The sequence below is a fragment of the Balaenoptera acutorostrata genome, chromosome X, assembly GCF_949987535.1.
Source record: "Balaenoptera acutorostrata chromosome X, mBalAcu1.1, whole genome shotgun sequence".
NCBI lineage: Eukaryota > Metazoa > Chordata > Mammalia > Artiodactyla > Balaenopteridae > Balaenoptera > Balaenoptera acutorostrata.
Window position 1 is genome coordinate 228767 of NC_080085.1, and position 22658 is coordinate 251424.

Below are 22658 nucleotides of genomic sequence, written 5' to 3' on the forward strand. Positions count from 1 at the left end.
TAAAGAAGATGTGGTACATATATACAACAAAACATTACTCAGCCATAGAAAGAAATGAAACTGGGTCATTTGTGGAGATGTGGATGGACCTAGAGCATGTCATACAGAATGAAGTCAGTCAGCAAGAGAAAAACGAATATCGTATATTAACGTATGTAGGTGGAATCTAGGAAAGTGGTATGGATGAACCTCTTTGCAAGGCAGGAATAGAAAGACAGACATAGGGAACGGACTTCCCAAACCTAAAGAAGGAAACAGATATCCAGATACAGGAAGCACAGAGGGTCGCAAACAAGAAGAACCCAAATAGACCTACACCAGGACACGCTATAACAAAAATCACAAAAGTTAAAGAGAGGATTCTAAAGGCAGCAAGAGGAAAACAAAGAGTTAATTACAAGGGAACCCCTATAAGGCTATCAGCTGATTTCTCTACAGAAATGCTGCAGGCCAGAAGGGAGTAGCAAAACATATTCCAAGTCTTGAAAGGGAAAAATCTGCAACCCAGAATACTCTACCCAGCAAGATTATCATTTAGAATAGAAGGAGAGACAAAGAATTTCTCTGACAAGCAAAAACTAAAAGGATACAGCAATTCTAAACCTATCCTAAAAAAAGTATTGAGTATGGCTGAGTCACTTTGCTGTGCACCTGAAACTATCACAACACTGTTAATCAGCTGTACTCCACTATAAAATAAAAAAGTTAAAAATAAAAAGAAAGAAATATTGAAAGGTCTTCTCTAACTAGAAACGAAGCGAGAAGATATAGGAAAGAGGAAATCACAATTGGGAAATAAATCACTTAAATAAGCCAGTACACAAATCAAAAAGAAAAAAAACCTATTTGTGAAAGCAATGATAAACACAAGGAACAGCAAAAGGATAAACATGAAGATGTAAAAGAGGACATCAAAATCACAAAATGTGGAGGAGGAGAGTAAGAATACATAGATTCTCTTTTTTAGAACGTGTCTGAGCCTATATGACTATCAGTCTAACGTAAGCAGATGTAGGAAGGGGTTAACATACTTGAAAAAACAGGATAACCACAAATCAAAAACATACAGTAGAGTCACAAAAACCAAAGAGAAGAGAACACAAGCATAAAATAAAAGGAAATGATCAAGCCACAAAAAGAAAAACAAAAAAGAAACATATAATCAACTGGAAAGCAAGGTTTAAAATGGCAATGAATACATTACTTATCAATAATTACCTTAAATGTCAACAGACTAAATGCTCCAATCAAAAGACACAGAGGGGCTTCCCTGGTGGCGCAGTGGTTGAGAATCTGCCTGCCAATGCAGGGGACACGGGTTCGAGCCCTGGTCTGGGAAGATCCCACATGCCGCAGAGCGACTGGGCCCATGAGCCACAACTACTGAGCCTGCGCGTCTGGAGCCTGTGCTCCGCAACAAGAGAGGCCCCGACAGTGAGAGGCCCGCGCACCGCGATGAAGAGTGGCCCCCGCTTGCCGCAACTGGAGAAAGCCCTCGCACAGAAACGAAGACCCAACACAGCCAAAAATAAATAAAATAAATAAATAAATAAAATTAAAAAAAAAAAAAAGACACAGAGGAGTTCCCCAGCGGTCCAGTTGTTAGGACTCAGCACTTTCACTTCCATGGCCCAGATTCAAACCTTGCTCAGGAAACTAAGATCTCATAAGCCGCTTGGCGCAAACAGAAAAAAAAAAAAAAGACATAGAATGGCAGATTGTATTAAAAAACAAGAGTTTACAATATCCTGCCCACAAGAGACCTACCTTAGGGCAAAGGACATGCACAGATTGAAAGTAAAGGGAGGGGAAAAAGGTATTTCACGCAAACAGAAATGACAAAAAAGCAGGGGTCACAATACTTATATCAGACAAAATAGACTTTAAAAAAAAGGCCATAAAGAAAGATAAAGAAGGACACCATATAATGACAAAAAGATCACCACAAGAAGAGGATATTACACTCATCAACATATATGCACCCAAATACATAAAACAAATACTAGCGGACATAAAAGGGAGAAATTGATAGGAATACGATAATTATAGGAGACTTTAACACCCCACTCACATCAATGGACAGATCTCCAGACAGAAAATCAATAAGACAATAGAGCTCCTAAATGATACAACAGAACAGTTACACTTAATTGATATTTTCAGGACATTACATCCAAGAAAACCAGAATACACATTCTTTTCAAGTGCACATGGAACATTCTCTAGAATTGACCATGTACTAGGGCACAAAACAAACCTCAACAAATTTAATGGTATAGAGATTATTTCAAGCATCTTCTCTGACCACAACAGCATGAAACAGGAAATCAACCACGGGAAAAGAAATGAGAAAAAAAGATTACATGGAGACTAAACAATATGCTACTAAAAAAACCAATGGGTCAGCAAGAAAATCAAAAAGTAAATTAAAAACTACCTTGAGACAAATGAAAACGAAAACACAACCATACAAATCTATGGGATGGATGCAACAAAAGCAGTTCTTAGAGGGAAGTTCATAGAGATAACAGGCCTTCCTCAAGAAACAAGAAAAATCTCAAATAAACAACCTAACCTACCACATAAAAGACTTAGAAAAAAGAAGAACAAACAAAACCTAAAGTCAGCAAGAGGAAGGAGATAATAAAGAAGAAATAAATAAAATAAAGATTAAAAACTAGGAAAAAATCAATAAGACCACAAGCTTGTTCTTTGAAAGGGTAACAAACCCAACAAAAATTGACAAACCTCTGGCCAGGCTCACCAAAAAAAGAGAGAGGACTCAAATAAACAAAATAAGAAATGAAAAAGGAGAAACATCAACCAATACCACAGAAATACAAAAAACCATAAGAGAATACTATGAACAACTACATGCCAACAAATTCGACAACCTAGAAGACATGGACAACTTTCTAGAAACATAAAACCCACCAAAATTGAATCAACAAGAAATAAGATAATTTGAAAGCCTGAAAACTGGAAGTGAAATAGAATCTGTAATAAAAAAAAAACTCCATACAAACAAAAGTCCAGGACCAGACGGCTTCACAGGCAAATTCTACCAAACATACAAAGAAGAACTTTTACCACCCCTTCTCAAACTCTTTCAGAAGACTGAAGAGGAGGGAACACCCCCAAAGACATTCTATGAAGCCACCATCGACCCAATACCAAAACCAGACACTACCAAAAAAGGAAATTACAGGCTAATAGCTTTGATGAACACAGATGCAAAAATTCTCAACAAAATACTAGCAAACCGAATCCAACAACACATAAAAAAGATCATACACCATGACCCAGTGGAATTCATCCCAAGTTCACAAAGATGGTTCAACATATACAAATCAATGTGAAACACCACATCAACAAAAGAAAAGACAAAAACCACATGATCATCTCAATAGATTCAGAAAAAGCACTTGAGAAAATTCAACATCCATTCATGATAAAAACTCCTACCAGAAAGAGTACAGAGGGAACATATCTAAACATAATAAAAGTTATTTATGACAAACCCACAGCCAACATACACTCAAAGGGGGAAAGTTAAAAGCCTTCCTGCTAAAATCTGGAACAAGACAAGGATGCCCCTCTCACCACTTCTATTCAACACAGTATTGGAAGTCTTCGCCACAGCAATCAGACAAGAGAGAGGAACAGGTATCCAAATTGGAAGGGAAGAGGTAAACTTGTCACTATGTGCAGATGACATGATACTATATATAGAAAACCCTAAAGACTCCACACAGAAACTACTAGAACTGATAAACGAATTCAGCAAGGTACCGGGATACAAGATTAACATACAGAAATCAGTTGCATTTCTTTACACTTTAACGTACAGAAATTGGATGCATTTCTTTACACTAAAAATGAAAGAGCAGAAAGTGAATGTAAAAAAAAAAAAAAAAAAAAACCCAAAAAACTAAGGAATAAACCTGACCAAGGAGGTGAAAGACTTACATGCTGAGAACTACAAAACATTAACAGAGGAAGTTAAAGATGATTCAAAGAAATGGAAAGATATCCCATGCTCCTGGACTGGAAAAATGAATATTGTTAAAATGGCCATACTGCCCAAAGCAATCTACAGATTTAATGCAGCTCCTAACAGATTACCCATGACATTTTTCACAGCACTAGAACAAATAATCCTAAAATTGATATGGAACCATAAAAGACCCAGAATTGCCAAAGCAATCCTGAGGGAAAAAAACAAAGCAGGAGTCAGAACCCTCCCAGACTTGACAAAATACTGCAAAGCTACAGTAATCAAAATACTGTGGTACTGGCACCAAAAGAGACACATAGATCAATGGAACAGAATAGAGAGCCCAGAAATTATACAATGGAAATAAAACACTTTCTTCAGCAAGTGGTGGTGGGAAAGTTGGACAGATGCATGTAAATCAATGAAGTTAGAACACACCCTCACACCACACACAAAAATAAACTCAAAATGGCTTAAAGACTTAAAGACACCATAAAACTCCCAGGAGAGACATAGGCAAAACATTCTCTGACATAAATCGTACCAATGTTTTCTTAGGTCAGTCTCCCGAGGCAACAGAAATAAAAACAAAAATAAACAAATGGGACCTAAACAAACTTACAAGCTTTTTCTTGCACAGAAAGGAAACCATGAACAAAACGAAGACAACCTACGGAAGGGGAGAAAATGTTTGCAGAGGATGCAACCAACAGGGGATTGATTTGCGAAATATACAGTCAGCTCATGCAACTCAACAACAACAAAAAAACCCAATCAAAAAATGGGCGGAGAACGTAAATAGACATTTCTCCAAAGAAGAAAGATGGCCAACAGGCACATGAAAAGATGCTGAACATCGTTAATTATCAGAGAAGTGCAAATCAAAACTACAGTGAGATACCACCTCACACTGGTCAGAAGAGCCATCATTAAAAAGCCTGCAAATAACAAATGCTGGAGAAGGTGTGGAGAAAAGGGAGCCCTCCTGCACTGTTGGTGGGAACGTAAGCTGGTGCAGCCACTATGGAAAACAGTACGGAGGTTCTTCAGAAAACTAAAAATAGAGCTACCGTATGTTCCAGCAACCCCACTCCTGGGCTTAGATCTGGACAAAACTACAATTCAAAAAGATATATGCACCCTTATGTTCACAGCAGCACTATTCACAGTAGCCAAAACATGGAAGCAACCTAAGTGTCCAGAGACAGAGGAATGGATAAAGAAGATGCGGTACATATATACAATGGAACATTACTCAGCCATAAAAAAAGAGTGAAATAATGCCATTTGCAGCAACATGCATGGACCTAATCATACTAAGTGAAGTAAGTCAGAGAAAAATATCATATGACAACGTAAATATATGTGGAATCTCAAAAATGATACAAATGAACTTATTTACAAAACAGAAACAGACTCACAGACACAGAGAACAGACTTTGGTTGCCAAGGGGGAGGAGGGGTGGGGGAGGGATGGATCGAGAGCTTGGGATTAGCAGATGCGAACTAGTATCAGGTTGGCCAAAAGGTTTGTTTGGGTTTTTTTGGTAAGATGGCTCTAGTAGCACTTAGTTGTCTTTAACTTCATTCAAAACAATTTTGTTAGACTGTATGTGACAGCTGTCATACCAGCATGCATTTAAAAAAAGACTTATCAGAATTGGTTAAATTTTTGTGTAGCCATTTTAATATTGAAGATGGGAGAAAAAAAGCAACATTTTCGGTATATTATGCATTATTATTTCAAGAAAGGTAAAAACGCATTATTGAACAACGAAACTGGGTCATTTGTAGAGACAGGGATGGACCTAGAGACTGTCATACAGACGGAAGTCAGAAAAAGAAAAACAAATACCTTATATTAAGGCATATTTGTGGAATCTAGAAAAATGGTACAGATAAACCGGTTTGTAAGGCAGAAATAAGAGACACAGATGTAGAGAAGAAACATATGGACACCACGGTGGGGAGGCGGGCGTGGGATGAACTGGGAGATTGGGATTAACATATATACACTAATCTGTATAAGACAGATGACTAGTAAGAACCTGCTGTACGGCACAGGGAACTCCATTTCACTGTACGGTAGACACTAACAGAACACTGTAAAACAACTATACCCCAATTAAACAAAAAATAAGTTGTAAGTATGTAAGGTTATGGATGTGCTAACAAACATTATTGTGGTAATCATTTTGCAATAAATACATCTATCGAATCGCTATGTTGTACACCTTAAACTTACACAATGTTGTACGTCAATAATCTCAATAAAGCTTACACAATGTTTTATGTCAATAATCTCAATAAAACTAGAAATAAATAAATAAATAAGTACAAAAACCAAAACCGAAGGCACTTTTTGGCCAACCCAATACATATAGAATGGATAAACAACAAGGTCTTACTGTATAGCACACGGAACTATATTCAATATCCTGTAATAAAGCATAATGAAAAAGAATATACAAAAGAATGTGTGTACCTGTATAACTGAATCACTTTGCTGTACAGCAGAAATTAACACGATGTAAAACAACTTTAATATTAAAAAAGTGAAAAAACTCACCCAGAGAATGGGAGAAAATATTTGCACACTATATATATCCGATAAGGGATTCTATCTAGACTGTATAAAGAACTCTTACAATTCAACAATAAAATGACAAATACCCCAACTGAAAAAATAGTCAAAGGATCTGAAGAGACGTTTTTCCAAAGAAGACATAGAAATGGCCAATAAGCACATGAACAGAGGCTCAACATTAACCATGAAGGAAATGCAAATCCAAACCACAAGGAGGTACCACTTCACACACACTGGGATACGATGGTCTTTACTCAAAAAGACAGGTAACAAGTGTTGGCGAGGATGTGAATAAATGGGAACCCTCACACAGTGCTGGTGGGAATGTAAAGCGGGGCAGCTGCTTTGGAAAACAGTCTCCTAGTTCCTCAGAAAGTTAAATAGTGTTACTGCCTAACCCAGCAATTCCACTCCTAAGTATCTACCCAAGAGAAATGCAAACATGTCCGTCTACACAAAAACTTGTAGCACGTGAATGTTCACAGCAGCACCACTCACAAGAGCCAAAAGGTGGAACAACCCAAGTGTCCACGAAAGGATGAATGGATAAATATGTAAAGGAATATTAAAAGGAGTGAAGGGACTTCCCTGGTGGCGCAGTCGTTAAGAGTCCGCCTGCCAATGCAGGGGACACGGGTTCGAGCACTGGTCTGGGAAGATCCCACATGCCGCAGAGCAACTAAGCCCGTGCGCCACAACTACTGAGCCTGCGCTCTAGAGCCCGCGAGTCACAACTACTGAGCCTGCGCGCCTAGAGCCCGTGCGCCACAACTACTGAGCCTGTGCTCCTAGAGCCCGTGCTCCGCAACAACAGAAGCCGCAATGAAGAGCAGCCCCTGCTTGCCGCAACTAGAGAAAGCCCACATGCAGCAACGAATACCTAACACAGCCAAAAATAAATAAATAAAATTTATCAAAAAGGAGTGAAGCACGGGCTACAACGTGAACGAACCTTGAAAACATGATGCTCAGTGAGAGAAGCCAGACACAGAAGGACACACAGTGTGTGATTCCACTTACAGGAAACGTCCAGAACAGGCAAATCCAGAGAGACAGAAAGCAGATTAGTGGTTTCCTAGGGATGGGGGAGAAGGGGATTGGGGAATGACAGCCAAAGGGTATAAGGTTTCTTTCTGCGGTGATAAGAATTAACTGCAGTGATGGTTGCACAACTCTGTGAATACACTAAAAACTACTGAGTTTACTGTATAGTTTAAATGGGTGAATTGTGTGGCATGTGAATTACATCTCAAGAAAGCTGTTAGAAAAAGAAAAGAAGGCAACCGCTGAAAACTGAAAGCAAAAGGGAGCACATGAAGTTATTCAGCACACAGAACAGGAGAACTTTTCAGAATGCACATAACGGACAGAGGATCAGCCGCCAGGATGCAGAGAGAAATTTTACAGGCGGGGAGGGAGAATGAAAAAAGAGAACTCACCCCAGCAGCACCAGGGGCAAAGGAGAGGCACAAGCAACCCACTGAGGAAACCTAACGCTGAATTCAGAAGCACTTTGTAAAGCAGCCTGACCCACGGGGGACCGGGACGTACAAACTCCAACACCCAGGAAGTGCCCGCGCGCAGCTGCCAACGACACAGAGAGCTGGGGGCTGGGTGCGCAGGAACCTGCCACGGGGCACAACACCGCTCGGCAACCTGGGGCATCTCACGGAGGTGAGGGTGAGGACTGTCCTCTGTCCAGCAAGCCCGCCCCCAGGCTGAGACACCAGAGGGACCGCGCGGAACCCGGGTCCCTCGCCACGGGCAGCCAGCCATCGGGGAGGGACGAGCACACCGTGGTGTGTTCCCGCAACAGACGGTGCAGCAAGCAACCGACGGGGCGTCCACACGCGGGACCCCGACACACGCTGCTGGAAGAAAACACCGAACCGCTCAGGGGTGCGCACGGCGTGGGAACACCTGGGCTCAGCTGGAAACCCCGCACACGGTGCTGGTCCACGCGGACCGACCGTGGGTCCACACGCGCCCGCCCAGAACACCACCACCCTGCACAGCAGACACAGAGCCCCGGGGCAGGGTCCCTCTAAGCCGCCACGCCTGGGAGGACGGCACACAGACACGCCCGAGGACAAAGCCTAACACGGGTCCCTCTGCGCCTCAGATCACAAGGACCGAAGTAAGCGGGACGCAGGTGCGGTGAGCTCACGCACGGCCACGACCGCACAGGGACCGCGGGCCGCGTCCCCGCGCGCAGACACCCACCTTGGCCACTCTGCCCATGTCCCCCATGGTGGCCCTCTCGTGCGGGAACTGGGCAAAGGTCCTCTCGATCTTGGCGATGACGGCGTCCACGTTCACCGCGTCCTGCGGGCGGCCTCGGGGGAAGTAGAACGTGGGAATGCTCAGGCTGGCAGCGGGCGGCAGGGGCTCCTCCCTCCTCGTCTGAACCTGAGAGAGAGAGAGCAGTGAGGACCCAGCACGGCGGGCACCCGCTTCCCGCCGGCGCGGACTGGACCAGAGCGGCCGCCCCGAGCCCAGCGAACCCGACTGTGGACAGAGCCCAGACCATCGCCGGGCTGACTGCAGACGCGGGAGGCGACGCGGCCCGTGGCGGAGCGCCACACACGGCCCTGCTTCCCCTGATCCTGCCTCGGGTGTGACCCCTCAGGACGAGGACGGCTGCTGAGAGAACCTGCCCTCCTGCCCTCCCGGGAGGTCAAGGTCGGCACAGGCGGGCTGTCCCCTCGTTTGCATCTCGCGCCTGGAACCGCCTGTCCCCACACCGTCCTTCCCTGCGGACGGGATGCGAGGCCAGCGCCGTGGCTGGGCGCGGCCCTCGGAAAGCACCACAGCCCCGAGGGCTCAGCATCCTGGCACGGGGAGCGGCAGGAAGCCATCCTGGAGCCCACGCCGCGCCTTCCAAACGGCAGTGTCAGCACGTCTGCCCAGTGACCAGCGGGGTGACCTGCGAGCTAGCTGGGTGCAGTCACGGGTCAGAAGCGTGCACCACGCATGCAGAAGAGGGTTGCGTTTGCCAACGCCCCTGAGCAGACGGGAGCGGCCAGCGGAACCACTCAGGAAGCACCTGCCGGGAGTGGACGCGCTGGGACCGGGCAGGCCTGGGGGGGCCGGGAGGGCGGCCGCACTCGGTGACGCTCGCTCTCCCTGGACTGCGGGGCACTGTCCCCCTGCAGGACGCGCGGTGTCCCTCTGCGCTGACCCGGGAAGGCCCCCTGGGTGCCAGAAACAGCTGCCCCGAGTCACAGCCCGTAATGCCCGTGGAGACTCATGCATCCGGGCACCCCTGATGGGCAGGGACAGGCAAGCACGGCCCAGCCCACGGCCCACCTCCTAGACACACCCCAGGTTCCCTGTGGTTGGGGACATGAGGACACACCGTGACGCAGCAGGAAGAGCCCAGGGTCCGGGTGGGAAGTGCTGGAGTGAGGGAGGCGCACCCAGGCCTCAGGCCACGGGACCGGCGGGGGGACGGGGCGTGACCAGGTGTTCCGGAGAGGGGACGGCGAGGGGTACGCCCGCCCACGAGGCCTGGGGAACTCAGCGCACACAGGGCACTACGGACACACGGAGCCCACGGCCCCTGGGCACCCAGGGACACACGTGGAAGAGCAGACGGAAGGCAGACGCAGGAGAGAGGGCTCACGGGCAGGAGTGGTTACATCAGGGGGCTGGGGCGGGCAGCCAGGCCCGCACAGCCAAGGACGGGGCCGGGTGGCGGCCTGCTCACGGCGGGGTGCCCCCGTCCCAGCTGCCCGACCAGGCGCACACAGCACAGCTCCACGCCCACAAGCGCCAGAGGCCCCGCCACCAACCCGCAGCCGAGACACAGCACACGGCCCTCAGGAGTCACGCTGTGCGCCGATTCTAACGTTGTAAGTGGACGTCACTCCTACAGCCTGCAACCCGGACCGCTTCTCCACCCGCAACACAGCAGCAGACGGCAGGCAACCCCCTCGGTCACACCTCAGGACCTCCTGCGACCCCTCGGTCACATCAGGACCTCCCGAGACCCCTCAGTCACATCAGGGACATCCCACGTCCCCTCGGTCACACCTCGGGACCTCCCGCGACGCCTCGGTCACATCAGGGACATCCCGCGTCCCCTCGGTCACATCAGGACCTCCCGCGACCCCTCTGTCACATCAGGAACATCCTACGTCCCCTCGGTCACATCTCAGGACGTCCCGTGTCCCATCAGCCACATAGGGGATGTCCCGCGTCCCTTCTGTCACATCGGGGATGCCCCACTTCTCCTGTGTTTCCTGAGGTCCCAGCTGAGGCAGCTGTTCAGTGCTCAGTGACCTTGCACGGCGCGGTGACCGCATCGAGAGGAGGTGCGGCCGTCATCAGTCAGCTGTACCAGGTCTGTGTGGCAGCCTGGGGACACTGGGCAACGAGCTCTGTGATCACCACGGGGCCAACACAATCCTGAGGGGCTGCATGCAGATCTGGCTCAGTCCTGAGAGGCGAGAGGAGAGCTGGGGAGGCGCACGCGGGGGAAGGAGAGGGGCGGCAGGCGGCCCTGAGCGTCGGCACAGCCACGGGCTGGGGCAGGGACAGCACGGGGATGGGGCGGGGGGACGGCAGGAAGCGGGAGGACAGGCCCTGGAGGAGCCCCTGACCCGGGAGGGGCCGCGGGACGCCTCGGCCCACGTTTCATTCGGACTCGGCCCTGTCGGCGCCCAGGGACAGAGGCTGACCCCCTCCTCCCAGCCCAAGAACGTCCTGTCTCTGGGATTTGGTCTCGGGGCAGAGCTGCTGGGCTGTGATGCCCACCTACGGCGGCAAAGAACAGCCGCAGGGGAAGCAAGACCCAGCGCCGGCCCTGAGGACGGAGAGATTCGAGGGTTCACGCGTCGCCTGGGGACGCCCAGGGTTCACCTGGGGAATGTTTCCCCCAGTCTCACTCCTCTGGGCGGGTTTAGTTTTCCCCAGTTTTCCTCGCCTCTGTTTGGAGGGCAGGACGGAGCGCAGGCCCCGTGTCCTGGGCTGTCACCTGTAGCAGCTCATGGCTCACGTCTGCGGAAAGGGCTGCCGGCTTGCCCCGACGCCTCTGGCATCCTCCCCGGCACGGCGGCACTCAGCGCCGGGTGCCGCCATCGCCCGTCCCCGAAGCAGCTGGGCCGGCCGGTCCCAGGGCCGGCATCCCCACCTGCCCAGCCACGGCTGCAGACACAGAGACGAGGTGTCGCTCAACAGCGTGCGCTACTTTCTCCGCCGTCAGGACGGGGCCGCCGCCCTCACCAGCCACCGGGAAGCCGAGGGAAACGGACCCGCCAGGGACGCAGCGGAGGGGAGCCTCGCGTCCTCAGCGCGGTGAGCTCTCGCCGCGCCACCAGCTCCATGGCGCCTGCCCCACGGTCAGCTCGTAGGCCCCTCCCGGGGAACTGGGCGAACTGGGCTCGGGCAGGAGACAACGTGCTCCCAAACGGAAGGTCTGAATTGCAGGATGGAACGAAGGGCAGGGCACGTGGCGCCTACGTGCGCGTACATCCACGCACGCGCCCGCCACGCACATCGGTAACAAGCATGTTGTTTTCTCTCTCTTTAAAGACTCTCTCGGGACAACAACACGGAAGGAGAGGCTGCCAGCAGTGAAGGGGTTGAGAGTTTTGAGGGTAAAGATACTGACTCTGTACCTAGAAGAACGAAGGCACTGACATTGTAAGATGAGCAGTAAGCTAGTACTAAGTACTCCAACGAGGAAAAGATAAAAAAGAGGGAAAGGAGAGCATAAAAAGAAACATAAATAAGATCGTGAAAATAAAACAGAATGGATTAATAGTCCTTATAAATGTAAATGGACTACATGTTCCAGTTAAAAAACAAAAATCAGACGGAAAAAAGAAAGTAAGACTTACTTACAGGAAACACGTGTAAGATATAAGGACACAGAGGTTGAAAACTTTTAACAAGTGGAAAAAGATACGGCAGCCAACAGTGACGAAGAGAAGGCTGGCATCGCCGTATTCACGCCCAGATAGGGCTGAAGGTCTGGATGCGACAGAGAGAGATGGTCAGGACACCGCACTGGGCGCCCATCCCGGGAAGCTCTGCCGACCCGGAGCTGACCGGTACCCCAGCACAGCCTCGGCGCCGACCAGGCCAAGGTGCTGGGGAAACGCGGGCACGCGGCACAGAGGCGGGCCAGGCCCGCTCCCCCGCCACCCCTGACGGACCACCGGATGACGGAAAAACAAACAGCTGGGCACGGACAGGGGAGAGTCACAGTGTAATCTCTGGGCCATAAATAGAGCGCGGCCGGCGCAGCTGCAGGACACGCGTTCTTTTCCAGCACACGGGGCGCTGCTGGGAGCCGGCCACCTCCCGGCCCCAAACAGGCCTCAGCAGAGCCTGAGGGGACCACGGGGGCTGTTCCCTGAGCTACCTGCGGCCAGGCTGGACGTCCACAATGAAAGCGGACGCGGCACAAACACGTCTGTGTGTGTCTGTGTGTGTCTGTGTGTGTGTGTGTGTGACAGACAGACAGGGAAGATCCTCGAGCAGGGCTGTAGCCTCTCAGAAGCCAGCACAGCAGGTGGGGCACTCGGCTCCCAGCAGGGCCGCTTCCCTCCCAGCGACACGCCTGCCGCCCGCCTCCCGGCTGTCACCCGGGCACCGGTCAAGATGACACCTGCTCGCAAAGAGCTATTTCTGTCGCCGGCACGGACACCAGCGCGGCCTGACTCATCACGATTGCAGACATCACGGAGACGCCCGGGGCCCCCGGAACACAGGCGGGCTGAAGGCTCGGCCTCATGGGAAGCACGGCTGTCCCCGCGCAGCGGCAGGGGCCCCGGGAGGTGGGCCCGCGCAATCAAGCACCCAGGCCAGCCTTCTCGAAACGCAGCTCGCACGCAGCGCCCCTCGGGCAGACGCACTAGCTGGGGCGGCGGAAACGTCCGTGGGTCCGACTCGGCCAGGGCAGGACGCAGGGCAAGCGCGGCACAGCCCGGGGGCAGCAGCCCGCGGGCCGGCCCCAGCCGAGCCGAGACCCGGGGGCAGCGGCCAAGCCCGGCGGGCGGCGCGGGGACACGGGCGGGCACGGCGCCCACCAGACGCCACCGCCAGGCTGGGAGGCCCTGCAGGCCGGAGCTGCTTCCGCTGCGACCCCAGGGCCCCTCTCCACCGGGTGGCGGCAGGCTCCCCAGCTAGACCTGCCAACAGCCCGCCGGACGGACAACAAGAGTCCAACTGTGAAAGTTTAAAGCAGAGGCGCCAAAACAAAGATGAGAACGGCTGGCCCTGCGCGTGGGTTTGTTCAAAAGTCCTCTAGCCACCACAGGAGAGGGACCAGCCTCGAGGGGCCACATGAGCCACGGAGCTTTCCAGGGGAGAAAGGGTGTCTGGAGAGCAAACTCTCAGAGCCGCGAGGAGCTGGGCCGAGCAGGGCGGCTGCCATGAGGGGACAGGCCGGGGCTCCACGTCCACAGGCAGGGGCCTGAGACGTCGGCTGGGTCTGCACCCCCGGCCAGAGGACGCTGGGGCCCCACGGGGCCGGAAGGCAGGGCTGGGGGCGTGGACGGGACGGGACGGGGGGCGGCGTGAGGGGTCACATCCATGGGCTCAGGGACCCAGGGGGCCACGTCCGACCCCTGGTTCCTGGGAGCACGGATCAAGGGGGTACTCAGGGCCCACCCCGCACAGCGCCGTGACCCCGCGCGGTGTCCGAGACAGTCAGAGTCCCCAGGCCAGGCTGTCACCGTGTGGAGGAGAGGTCGGGTCAACGCCCAGCACTGTCCCCAGGGGGGCGGCTGCGCTGGGCTCTCGGTGCCCCGTGGGGCCCGTGCATCCACCTGAAGGACCCCACGGGGAAGCTGGACGGGCGTGAGTGGGACCAGGGCACGGTGACAGCGGAGGAGAGCATGTGCAGAGCCCGAGAGTCAATCCCCAGGGGACGGAGGGTCGGGACCCGGCTAGGACAGGGCGGGTAGCACGGCCATAGCGGGCCCTCGTGGGCTTGGGACAAGGTCTGAGGGACGTCGCGGTGGACGACCTGGGGGCCTCAGGGCTGCTCAGAGCGCGCAAGGCGCGGGCGCCACAGGCAGGGCAGGCGGGTGGACACGGGCCGCAGGAGCAGGACGGCCTCCCACGCACGACACAGCCTCGCTGCACACCTTCCGTTGGCCCCGAGTCCAGCGCGGACGCCCCAAGCTGGCAGCAGGGCCGGCACGGACGAAGCACCCCCCCTATCCCTCCACAGTCCCCGTCTGCCCACAAGGCCAACCCCACCTCCCTCAGGCCATCCTCTCTGGCCACGCCCCCATCCCCACACCTTCCCCCGCTGCCCTCCGCGCCGCCATCATCTCCCCACGCCCCCCACCATCTCCTCCCACGCTCCCCCCACCTCCCCACGCCCTGAGGTCTGCCGACCACCCACAGCTCTGCGCAGAGTCTGCACTCAAACACCAAGGGGCGAAGGAAGCCAGGAACACTCTCCTCCCCGACACTCCCCCGATGCCCGCCCCTGAGAAGTGCTCACTCCACGCAACACGTGCCCACGTTCGTGGAAAACGTCATTGGAACGTATGTGCCGTAACGTGAAACTTCTTCCTTTTAAAGGCAACCGCGAATCGCGTATCCCAAAAAGTGATTCTGTAAGACGAACAGCCGTCCTGGAACAACCAGGCTTCCATGAACAGTTCTGCGTGGAGCCAGGACCACCCCCCCCCCACCAAGATCAAGTCACAGCCGCCGTGGGGGGAGGGGGGAGGGCTCCCCAATCCAGGAAACACCCCGGCGCAGCCTGCGTGCACCATGTGTGCGGCCACGCACACAAACAGTAACCAGCAAACATCAGACCTCCTCTCTGTAGAAGATCACCCTTAGCTGATTCCACGTTAAGGTCTCCACGTTCAGATTCTAAACAGACTTTCATTCTCCACAAGCGACAAACATACAAGCATCAGCCACTTGCAGACAGAATTTCACAAGTTGAAGGATAGAGATAAGACAGAAAAGTACCAGAAGCCCTGTAAAAGTTGAGACATGATCCCAGGAAAAAAATCCAATTACACTACCAGCAGAAAGCAGGTCTTTTTTCCCACCCCAAACAGCCTGGTTTGATTCGATGTGATTTTTTTTAGGCCACGAGATGACCTTTAACTCCTCGCCTGGGCGAAAATACAAGTGATTAACGTGCCAAATACCCGTAAGGCAGCAGAACCTCCAGTTGCCAAAAGATCCCAGGTGGCCATGACTTTTAAATTCCATGGTCCCCTTACACGAATTTACAAAGCACACACGAGGCACAGACACGGGGTTTGCTTCTGTGAAGCGCCGTGATGTTCACAAGCCGAGTCGTCACTGAAGCCGCGGAGAAGGGCGCTCCGGCTGGTACGTGCCTGCGATAAAGCCCTTAAAGCAACACAGGCGCTCGCGGCAAACCGCGCTCTCCTTTCCAGCAGCGCTGCGCTGTTATTACCCAGGGCGCCACACGCTCCAACGACACGGGGAGGCTCGCTGCGCACCTGCGGAGGGTCAAGTCCCGAAGGCTCCTACTGCCCGAGGTCGACACCTCCCCGCCTCGCGCAAGACGCACCACGACGTTGCCCCGCGCCCGGGGTATCCGCTGCTAGGACTCCAGGAAAGGAGATGCCCGCGCCTCCCTTCACAGCGCTTTCCCTGACAAACTGCACGGGCACACCTGCCCTCTGCGCGCACGGGCGCTGTTCCAGGGGAGCCGCGCACGGGCGCAGGTGGAGCCCCCCGAGCCCAGGCAGCCCCCCACCCCAACCTCGCCAGAGCGGCGAGGGGCCCGCGGACGCAGCGGACCCGCCCGCCCGCCGCCCCGCCGCACCTGCTGGAAGGCCTTGAGCCTCTTCTTGAAGCGGGAGGGCAGCACGAAGTCGCAGCCGCGGGCCAGCGAGGCCAGCTCCTGCCGCAGGTCGGGGTCCTGGCGCAGGGACAGGTCCCGGAGCCGCATGTCGGCTCGCATGGGCCGCCGGGGCCCGGGCCGGGCGCGCTCGCGGGGCTGGAGCTGCGGCTGGCCGGGGCCGGCGGGGTCGGGGCGGTCCGGGCGGCCGGGCTCAGCGCGCTCCATGCATCGCCGGCCGGCGCTCTGGGGGCCGGGCCTCGGGCGCGCGCATTCCTCAGGCGGGGCCGGGCGGGCGCAAGCGGCGGCGGGGCAGGGGAGGCGTGGCGGACGCGCGGCCCCGCCCGCGGCCTGGGCTGTGCTCCGCGGTGCAGGACGGAGCGCCGGACGCCCGCCCCGAGCTGGCCTGTTGCGCGCGGAGGCGGCTCTCCCGCCGAGAGCCTCCCTCGGCTCAGCCTGTAGGCAGGCCGGCAAGGGCAGCGGACCTGGAGACGCCGCCTGCCGGCTCCTGGGAGGGTGGGCCTTCTCTCCGGACAAGGGCAGCCCGTCCAGGACTAAGCGCAACCTGTTACCGAGCCCGCGGCTGGCGCCCCGGCCGCGCCCGCCCGACAGCCCACGTGCGGCCCAAGAGCTGGTACGTCGGGGAAACGGCCCCAAACGAAGGGGGCACCCTCCAGCCCTCCAGGAGTTGAGAAGATACACTTAAACGGCAGAGGACGCTCTGACGGCCTTTGTTTAAAACTCGGGGTGGGGGTGGAATTCGGCGTATTATAGCTCTCGCTCTGTCGTACACGGCTGTGTAGAGTGTAGTGGAACGCAGATGTCACAGATGGTGTGCGTGGTGTGGAATACGACACAGACGACGCATGCTATCGTGTCATGTGAACGATGAGAGCACGCGACTGAGCCCCTGACACGAGGAGGAACCAGGAGCAGAGCCAGGCCCCCCTTCTGGGCGGGGCTTTCCCCCCACATACGGTCTAGATCGGGCCTGCACGTCCCACCCCTGAAATCCCAGGACCCCAGGAACGCCTGCTCCGGCCAGAGCTGACCTTCCCTGCCCCTTCCCTCTGCCCCCAGACAAAGACGTTGGGGAAATGACCTCGGGGGTCGAAAGGCACTTCACCCATCCACCCTCCTCCTTGTCTCTCTAATGGACTTTTTTTGGGGGGGAGGGTAGTTTTTGTTTTACAGAGACGCTGGGCAGAAAGCACAGAGCTCCCGTGTGCTGCCCCTGCGGAAACCAGGTTCCCCGTCACAAACACCCCGCTCTGGGTGCTGCGTCTGTTACAGCAGCGAGCACCCAGGATGAGCCCATACTGATGCGCTGCTGTGAACAGAAGTCCACGGTGCCCCCCGGGCGCATCGCGGTGGTGCACATTCTGTGGGTCTGGACAAACGCACAGTGACGTGTGTCCACCATTACTGCATCACGCAGCGCGGGGTCGCTGCCCTGGAGTGCCCTGGGCCCGGCCTGTTCATGTCCCTCCCCAACACTGACCTCTTACTGTGTCCGTATTCTGTCCTAAGCCTAGCTGGGATCGCAGGGGTCTACCCTTCCCGGCGTGTCCCCTAGCTGGGATCGCAGGGGTCTGCCCTTCCCGGCGTGTCCCCTAGCTGGGATCACAGGGCTGCAGCCTCTCAGACCCACTTCCTCTTTCATCTGCACCATCACCCCGCCCCAAATTCCTCTTCAAACTCCTGTTCGGGGGGCTGCCCTCTCTCCTGTCCTTCTCCTCTGCCTCTTTCCCATCTCTTTACCCCATTCCGTCCTTCTCCCCATTCCTGGAACATCCTCAAAGATTCAGAGGTTGGCTGGCGACCCCTCTGGTTCTCCAGACACACAGACAGGGGCAGTGTAGGCACCCCAACGTGGGCACAGAACCGCCCCAGGCGGTGTGAGGCCACAGGGCCTAAGTCCTGCCCTGTCCAGACCCGGACACAACACGCAGGAAGGCCCCCAATACCACGCCCCGGGCAGGGGCCAGGTTCAGGACAAACTTCTGACTTCAGGGTGTCGGCAGCGGGTCATCAGTGGCTCAGGGAGACCTCCGGACCCAGGCACAGCCCTGTCACTCTGCGCTACGCCTCTGCCACGAACGGCCACACCTGCAGGTTCACTCTTGTTCCCCCTCCCCCTGCAAACCCCAGGGAAGAGGAGCCCCTCCTGCAGCTTGAAAAGCTGTCCAGGCCCTCCACTGCTGGCCCCTGCCATGCAGCTCCTCCAGGGGAAGGCGGAGCACGTGCGCTGCCCGAGACCTGGGCTTGTCCCTGTGCCTGGCCCTGGCCAAACAGCCCACGGGGTGGCCGCAGGTCCCGTGCCGGCACAGACTGGGGAAGGTCCTGCCGAGAACACAGGGGCTGCTAAGCCCAGGGCTGAGTCTTCACAGCAAAGCCCGGCGCTGCTGCACTGAGCGTGAGAGACGAGCACAGGGGCAGGTGGGGCAGCACAGAACTACACACCTGGGCAGGCCCTGCCCGCAGGGCCTCCCGGCCATACAGACTCTGCCTTTCCAAGTCAGCTCTCAACTCTTCTGTTTAAGTTTCTGTAGCGATGCTGGTAGGCGTGCATCAACTGCAGGGCTGAGGGTGCGTGAAAAGGACACCGAGAGAGTCCCCAAGACCCCTCACTGGTAGCTTACAATTTGGCTACAAACCAGAAATTTAATCCAAGTAGAAAAAAGGAATCTTTTACTCATTTCTCCACTTCTAGGTAAACTGGGGAACAATCCATGGCTCCTCCAACGCTCAAAGGTAGCTCAGGAGAGAGGGAGACTGAGGCCCCCAGCAACCTTCAGTAACGTTTCTGCCCCCGAGCAAGGGCTCACCCGCAGGACAGCCCCGGACGGAGGGAGCAGGTGAGGAAACAGGGTGGAGTGGGCCTGGCTCAGGAAGGCAGCTGACCCTGCGCAGGACTGACGGCTCGGGGCGCCCCACAGGCGGGGGACATCTGCCCCCCGCGGCCACTGCGCTGAGAGCAGCACACCCACCGAGGCAGCGTCCAGAACCACGCGGGCACTCGGCACATACAGACACAGCATCACCGGCTCTCTTTCCCCTCCTTCAGCCCAGGCCCTGGTGCTCCGGAACCTGAGCCCCCAGCCAGGCTGGAGACACTGTCACGAGGAACAGAAAGAGCCCTGGGCCCCAGGGGGCGGCCCCTCGCTGGGAAAACACCCGTGAAAACTCCTCTTAGCCGCACCCGGTATGGACGGCGCCCAACTCCAGCGGTGCAGACCCTGGGGCTGGCAGCAGGCCACGGGCACCCCTGAGGCCCCGGGCTGCGTGGAGGCCCGAAGTCCCCGGGACGGCAGAGAACAGCCAATCCCTGCCACCAGCACCCCCTCCCCACGTTGCTCATCCCATGATTCTCTGAGCTCGGAGCCAAATGCTGGCCAGAAAAACTAAGACGTGATGTACTGTCCACAATGTAGTGTCGATTCAGATAAAATAACGATTCCCGACAATCAGCTCTGCAACCCAGCTACAGAGTCAACCCGGCCCTGGCCCATCTCCTGCCCCAGCTCCTCAAAGGCCCAGAGGCGGCCAGGCCACGTGCGCACGAGGCCCCCAGACGGAGGCGGCTAGAGACGAGGAAGTGCCAGCCTCCTCGTGTGGTCTGAGCGATCTCAGAAAGCTCACGGCGCTTCCCCTCTGGCAAAGGAGTTTTCTGGAAGTCTGTTCTTAAGTTTCTGGACTTATCTGACAACGCTGATGTCTACGCTGCTCTGTGACGACAGCGTGTGGTCTGTAGGATGGGAAGGATCTGACGTTTGTTCACACGGGCTCTGTGGGCTGGGACTCGACACCCAGGGAGGTATCTTTCAACAGGGACGGTGAAACTTCTGCTTCCAGACAAAAGAGGAATGGAGACCAGATTCACCCCCTGCCTAGATTCTACAGAGCATTTTAAGGAGGAAATGATACTGATATTGAACACTCTTACAGAAAACAGAGCAAGGAGTAACCATTCCTAGCTGCTCTTGGGAGGCCAGCATCGCCCTGACACCACCGCCAAGGAAATCACACAGAAGACGGGAGACGGGTGCCCCCCGACCACAGACACACTGATCTCACAACACGGGAGCCCTCAGAGCCCAGCAACGTGTGAGAGCATCAGCTGGGATCAGTGGATTCATCCAAGGAAGCAAGGCTGGTTAACACCCACAGATCAAGTGAGAAAATATCACGTGATCATAAAGAACTGGACAAGATTCAACACCCATTCATGTTAACAGTTCCCAACCAACTAAATATACAGGGTCGCTTCCTCAACCTGCGAAGGGCGTTATGAGAACACCTGTATCTATGTCATCCTGAGGAAGCTTCCTCAACCTGCGAAAGGCGTCATGAGAACACCTGTATCTATGTCATCCTGAGGAAGACGGGATGCTTGCTGGCTGAGCCGGGACCAATCGAGCAGCTCCGCTCTCAGCGCTGACCCCTGACCAGGCCCCGAGACCCCAGCTGAAGTGTCGGGCAGGAAGGAGAGTCCCAGGCACGCCGGCCGGGAGGGGTGATGCGGGACAGCTGTCCCTCACGCCAACACGACCCTGGTGCAGGGTCCTCGAGCATCTACTGACCGCAGAACTGATCAGCGGGTCAGCGACTTCACAGGGTGGGGACTCAAGTGCACGGCCGTCGGAAGAGAGCACGCGGAGGTGACGGGAAGACAGTTCCACTCACGGCAGCACCACAAGCAACAAACGCCCCAGGAACTCGTCTAGGGGAGGAGCCGTAAGACCTGCCCACCCAGCCAGAAACCCCGCGGACAGGGACGGGCGCCTCCATGACGGGGGACCCGCACTGCCGGGCGGCCACTGCCCCACAGGGTCTGCAGACCACGCGGCCTTGAGCCAAACCTCAGCCGCCGTTTTGTGTAGAACTTGGCACCATGACTCTAAAAGTCCACGGAAGCAAAAAGCACCCAGAAAAGCCATCCCAACAGTCGTGCACCGGGGCGGGGTGCTGGTTTCAGGTCACCAGAACGCGGGGCGACCTGCACAGAGACCTGCAGTGCGCACACAGGTGCCCACAGGCGCGGGACAGAGGGTCCAGGAACCAACCCAGACACCTGCGGACACGGGACTTCCGGCAAAGGCGCCGGCACCATTCAACGGGAAATCATTTCAGAAAGCCACGCTGCAGCAGTTGAGTAATCGCGCACAAGAAGCACACTCCGAAACTCACCTCAGACCACACACCGAAATTAACTCGAAAGAGGCCACAAGTCTAAGCGTAAAAGCGAAATTTGGAAAAGTTCTAGAGGAGACACAGGAGAAAACCTATCTGCCCTGGGGTTTGACAAAGATTGTTTAGATTATGGATTATACTTTTGGGAACATCAAATAAGTAATAAATTGGACCTCATCAAAATTAAAAACTTTTTGCTTCAGAAAACACTAATAAGAATATAAGAGAAGGTGAAGGAGACTGAGATACAGACTTCCAGTTGCAAAATAAATGAGTCAAGGGTATAAATGTACAGCGTGGGAAACAGTAATTATGTAACGTCTTTGTACGGTGACATATCATTACTAGATTTATTGAAATGTACAGAAACACCAAATCACTATCTTGTGTTACAAGAACATAGTTTTATAGGTCAATTATACTTCAAAACAAAAAGAGATCAGATTCCTTACTAGAAGAAGTGCGCGTGTGAGGAGGGAATTGGATGAAGGAGGTCAAAAGATACAAACTTCCAGTTAAGGGATACATGTGTACTAGGGATGTAATGTACAACATGGTAAAGATAATTAACACCACTATATATGGAAGTTGTTAAGAGTAAATCCTAAGAGTTCTCATCACAACAAAAGAAAAAGTATCTTTTTTTATATATCTTTAATGTATCTGTATGAGATAATGAACTATACTTATCGTGGTCAGCATTTCACGATTACGTGAGTCTAATCATTACGCTGTACACCTTAAACTTATGAAGTGCTGCGTGTCAATTATATCTTGATAAAAGAGGTAGAAGAAATGGAACATAAGAGAAGTCATTGACTAGGAAGACAATTTGCAAATCCTGTACGTGATAAAGGAGTTGTATCCAGCAAACACACAGGACTTACCAACTGAATGAGAAAACCAACGACCCAGTGGGGAAAATGGTAGAGGATCTGAACGGACACTTCAGCAAAGAAGATGTGTGAGGACCAAAAGCCCAACATCACCGTCACCAGGGAAAGGCAGATAAAGCCGCAGAGGTGCCCCAGAGGCCCACATTCCAGAACGGGGCAGGTCAGAGGCCTGGCGATACCCAGGGCTGG

The 22658-nt window shown here is 54.0% G+C and overlaps 1 protein-coding gene across 2 annotated transcripts in view; it reads right to left on the reverse strand.

Moving 5' to 3' along the window:
* PPP2R3B (protein phosphatase 2 regulatory subunit B''beta) overlaps window positions 1-22658 on the reverse strand; it is a 63258-nt gene that overhangs the window by 30836 nt on the left and 9764 nt on the right. The window contains exons 1-2 of one of the 2 annotated variants that reach the window (XM_057539154.1): window positions 16366-16629; window positions 8808-8993 (exon numbers count right to left, since the gene is read on the reverse strand). In XM_057539154.1, coding sequence (XP_057395137.1) covers window positions 8808-8993; window positions 16366-16608 — 429 coding nt within the window. In that variant the 5' untranslated portion in view covers window positions 16609-16629. Of the gene's footprint in view, window positions 1-8807; window positions 8994-16365; window positions 16630-22658 lie in introns of those variants that run through there. The other variant, XM_057539153.1, reaches the window with a different exon arrangement.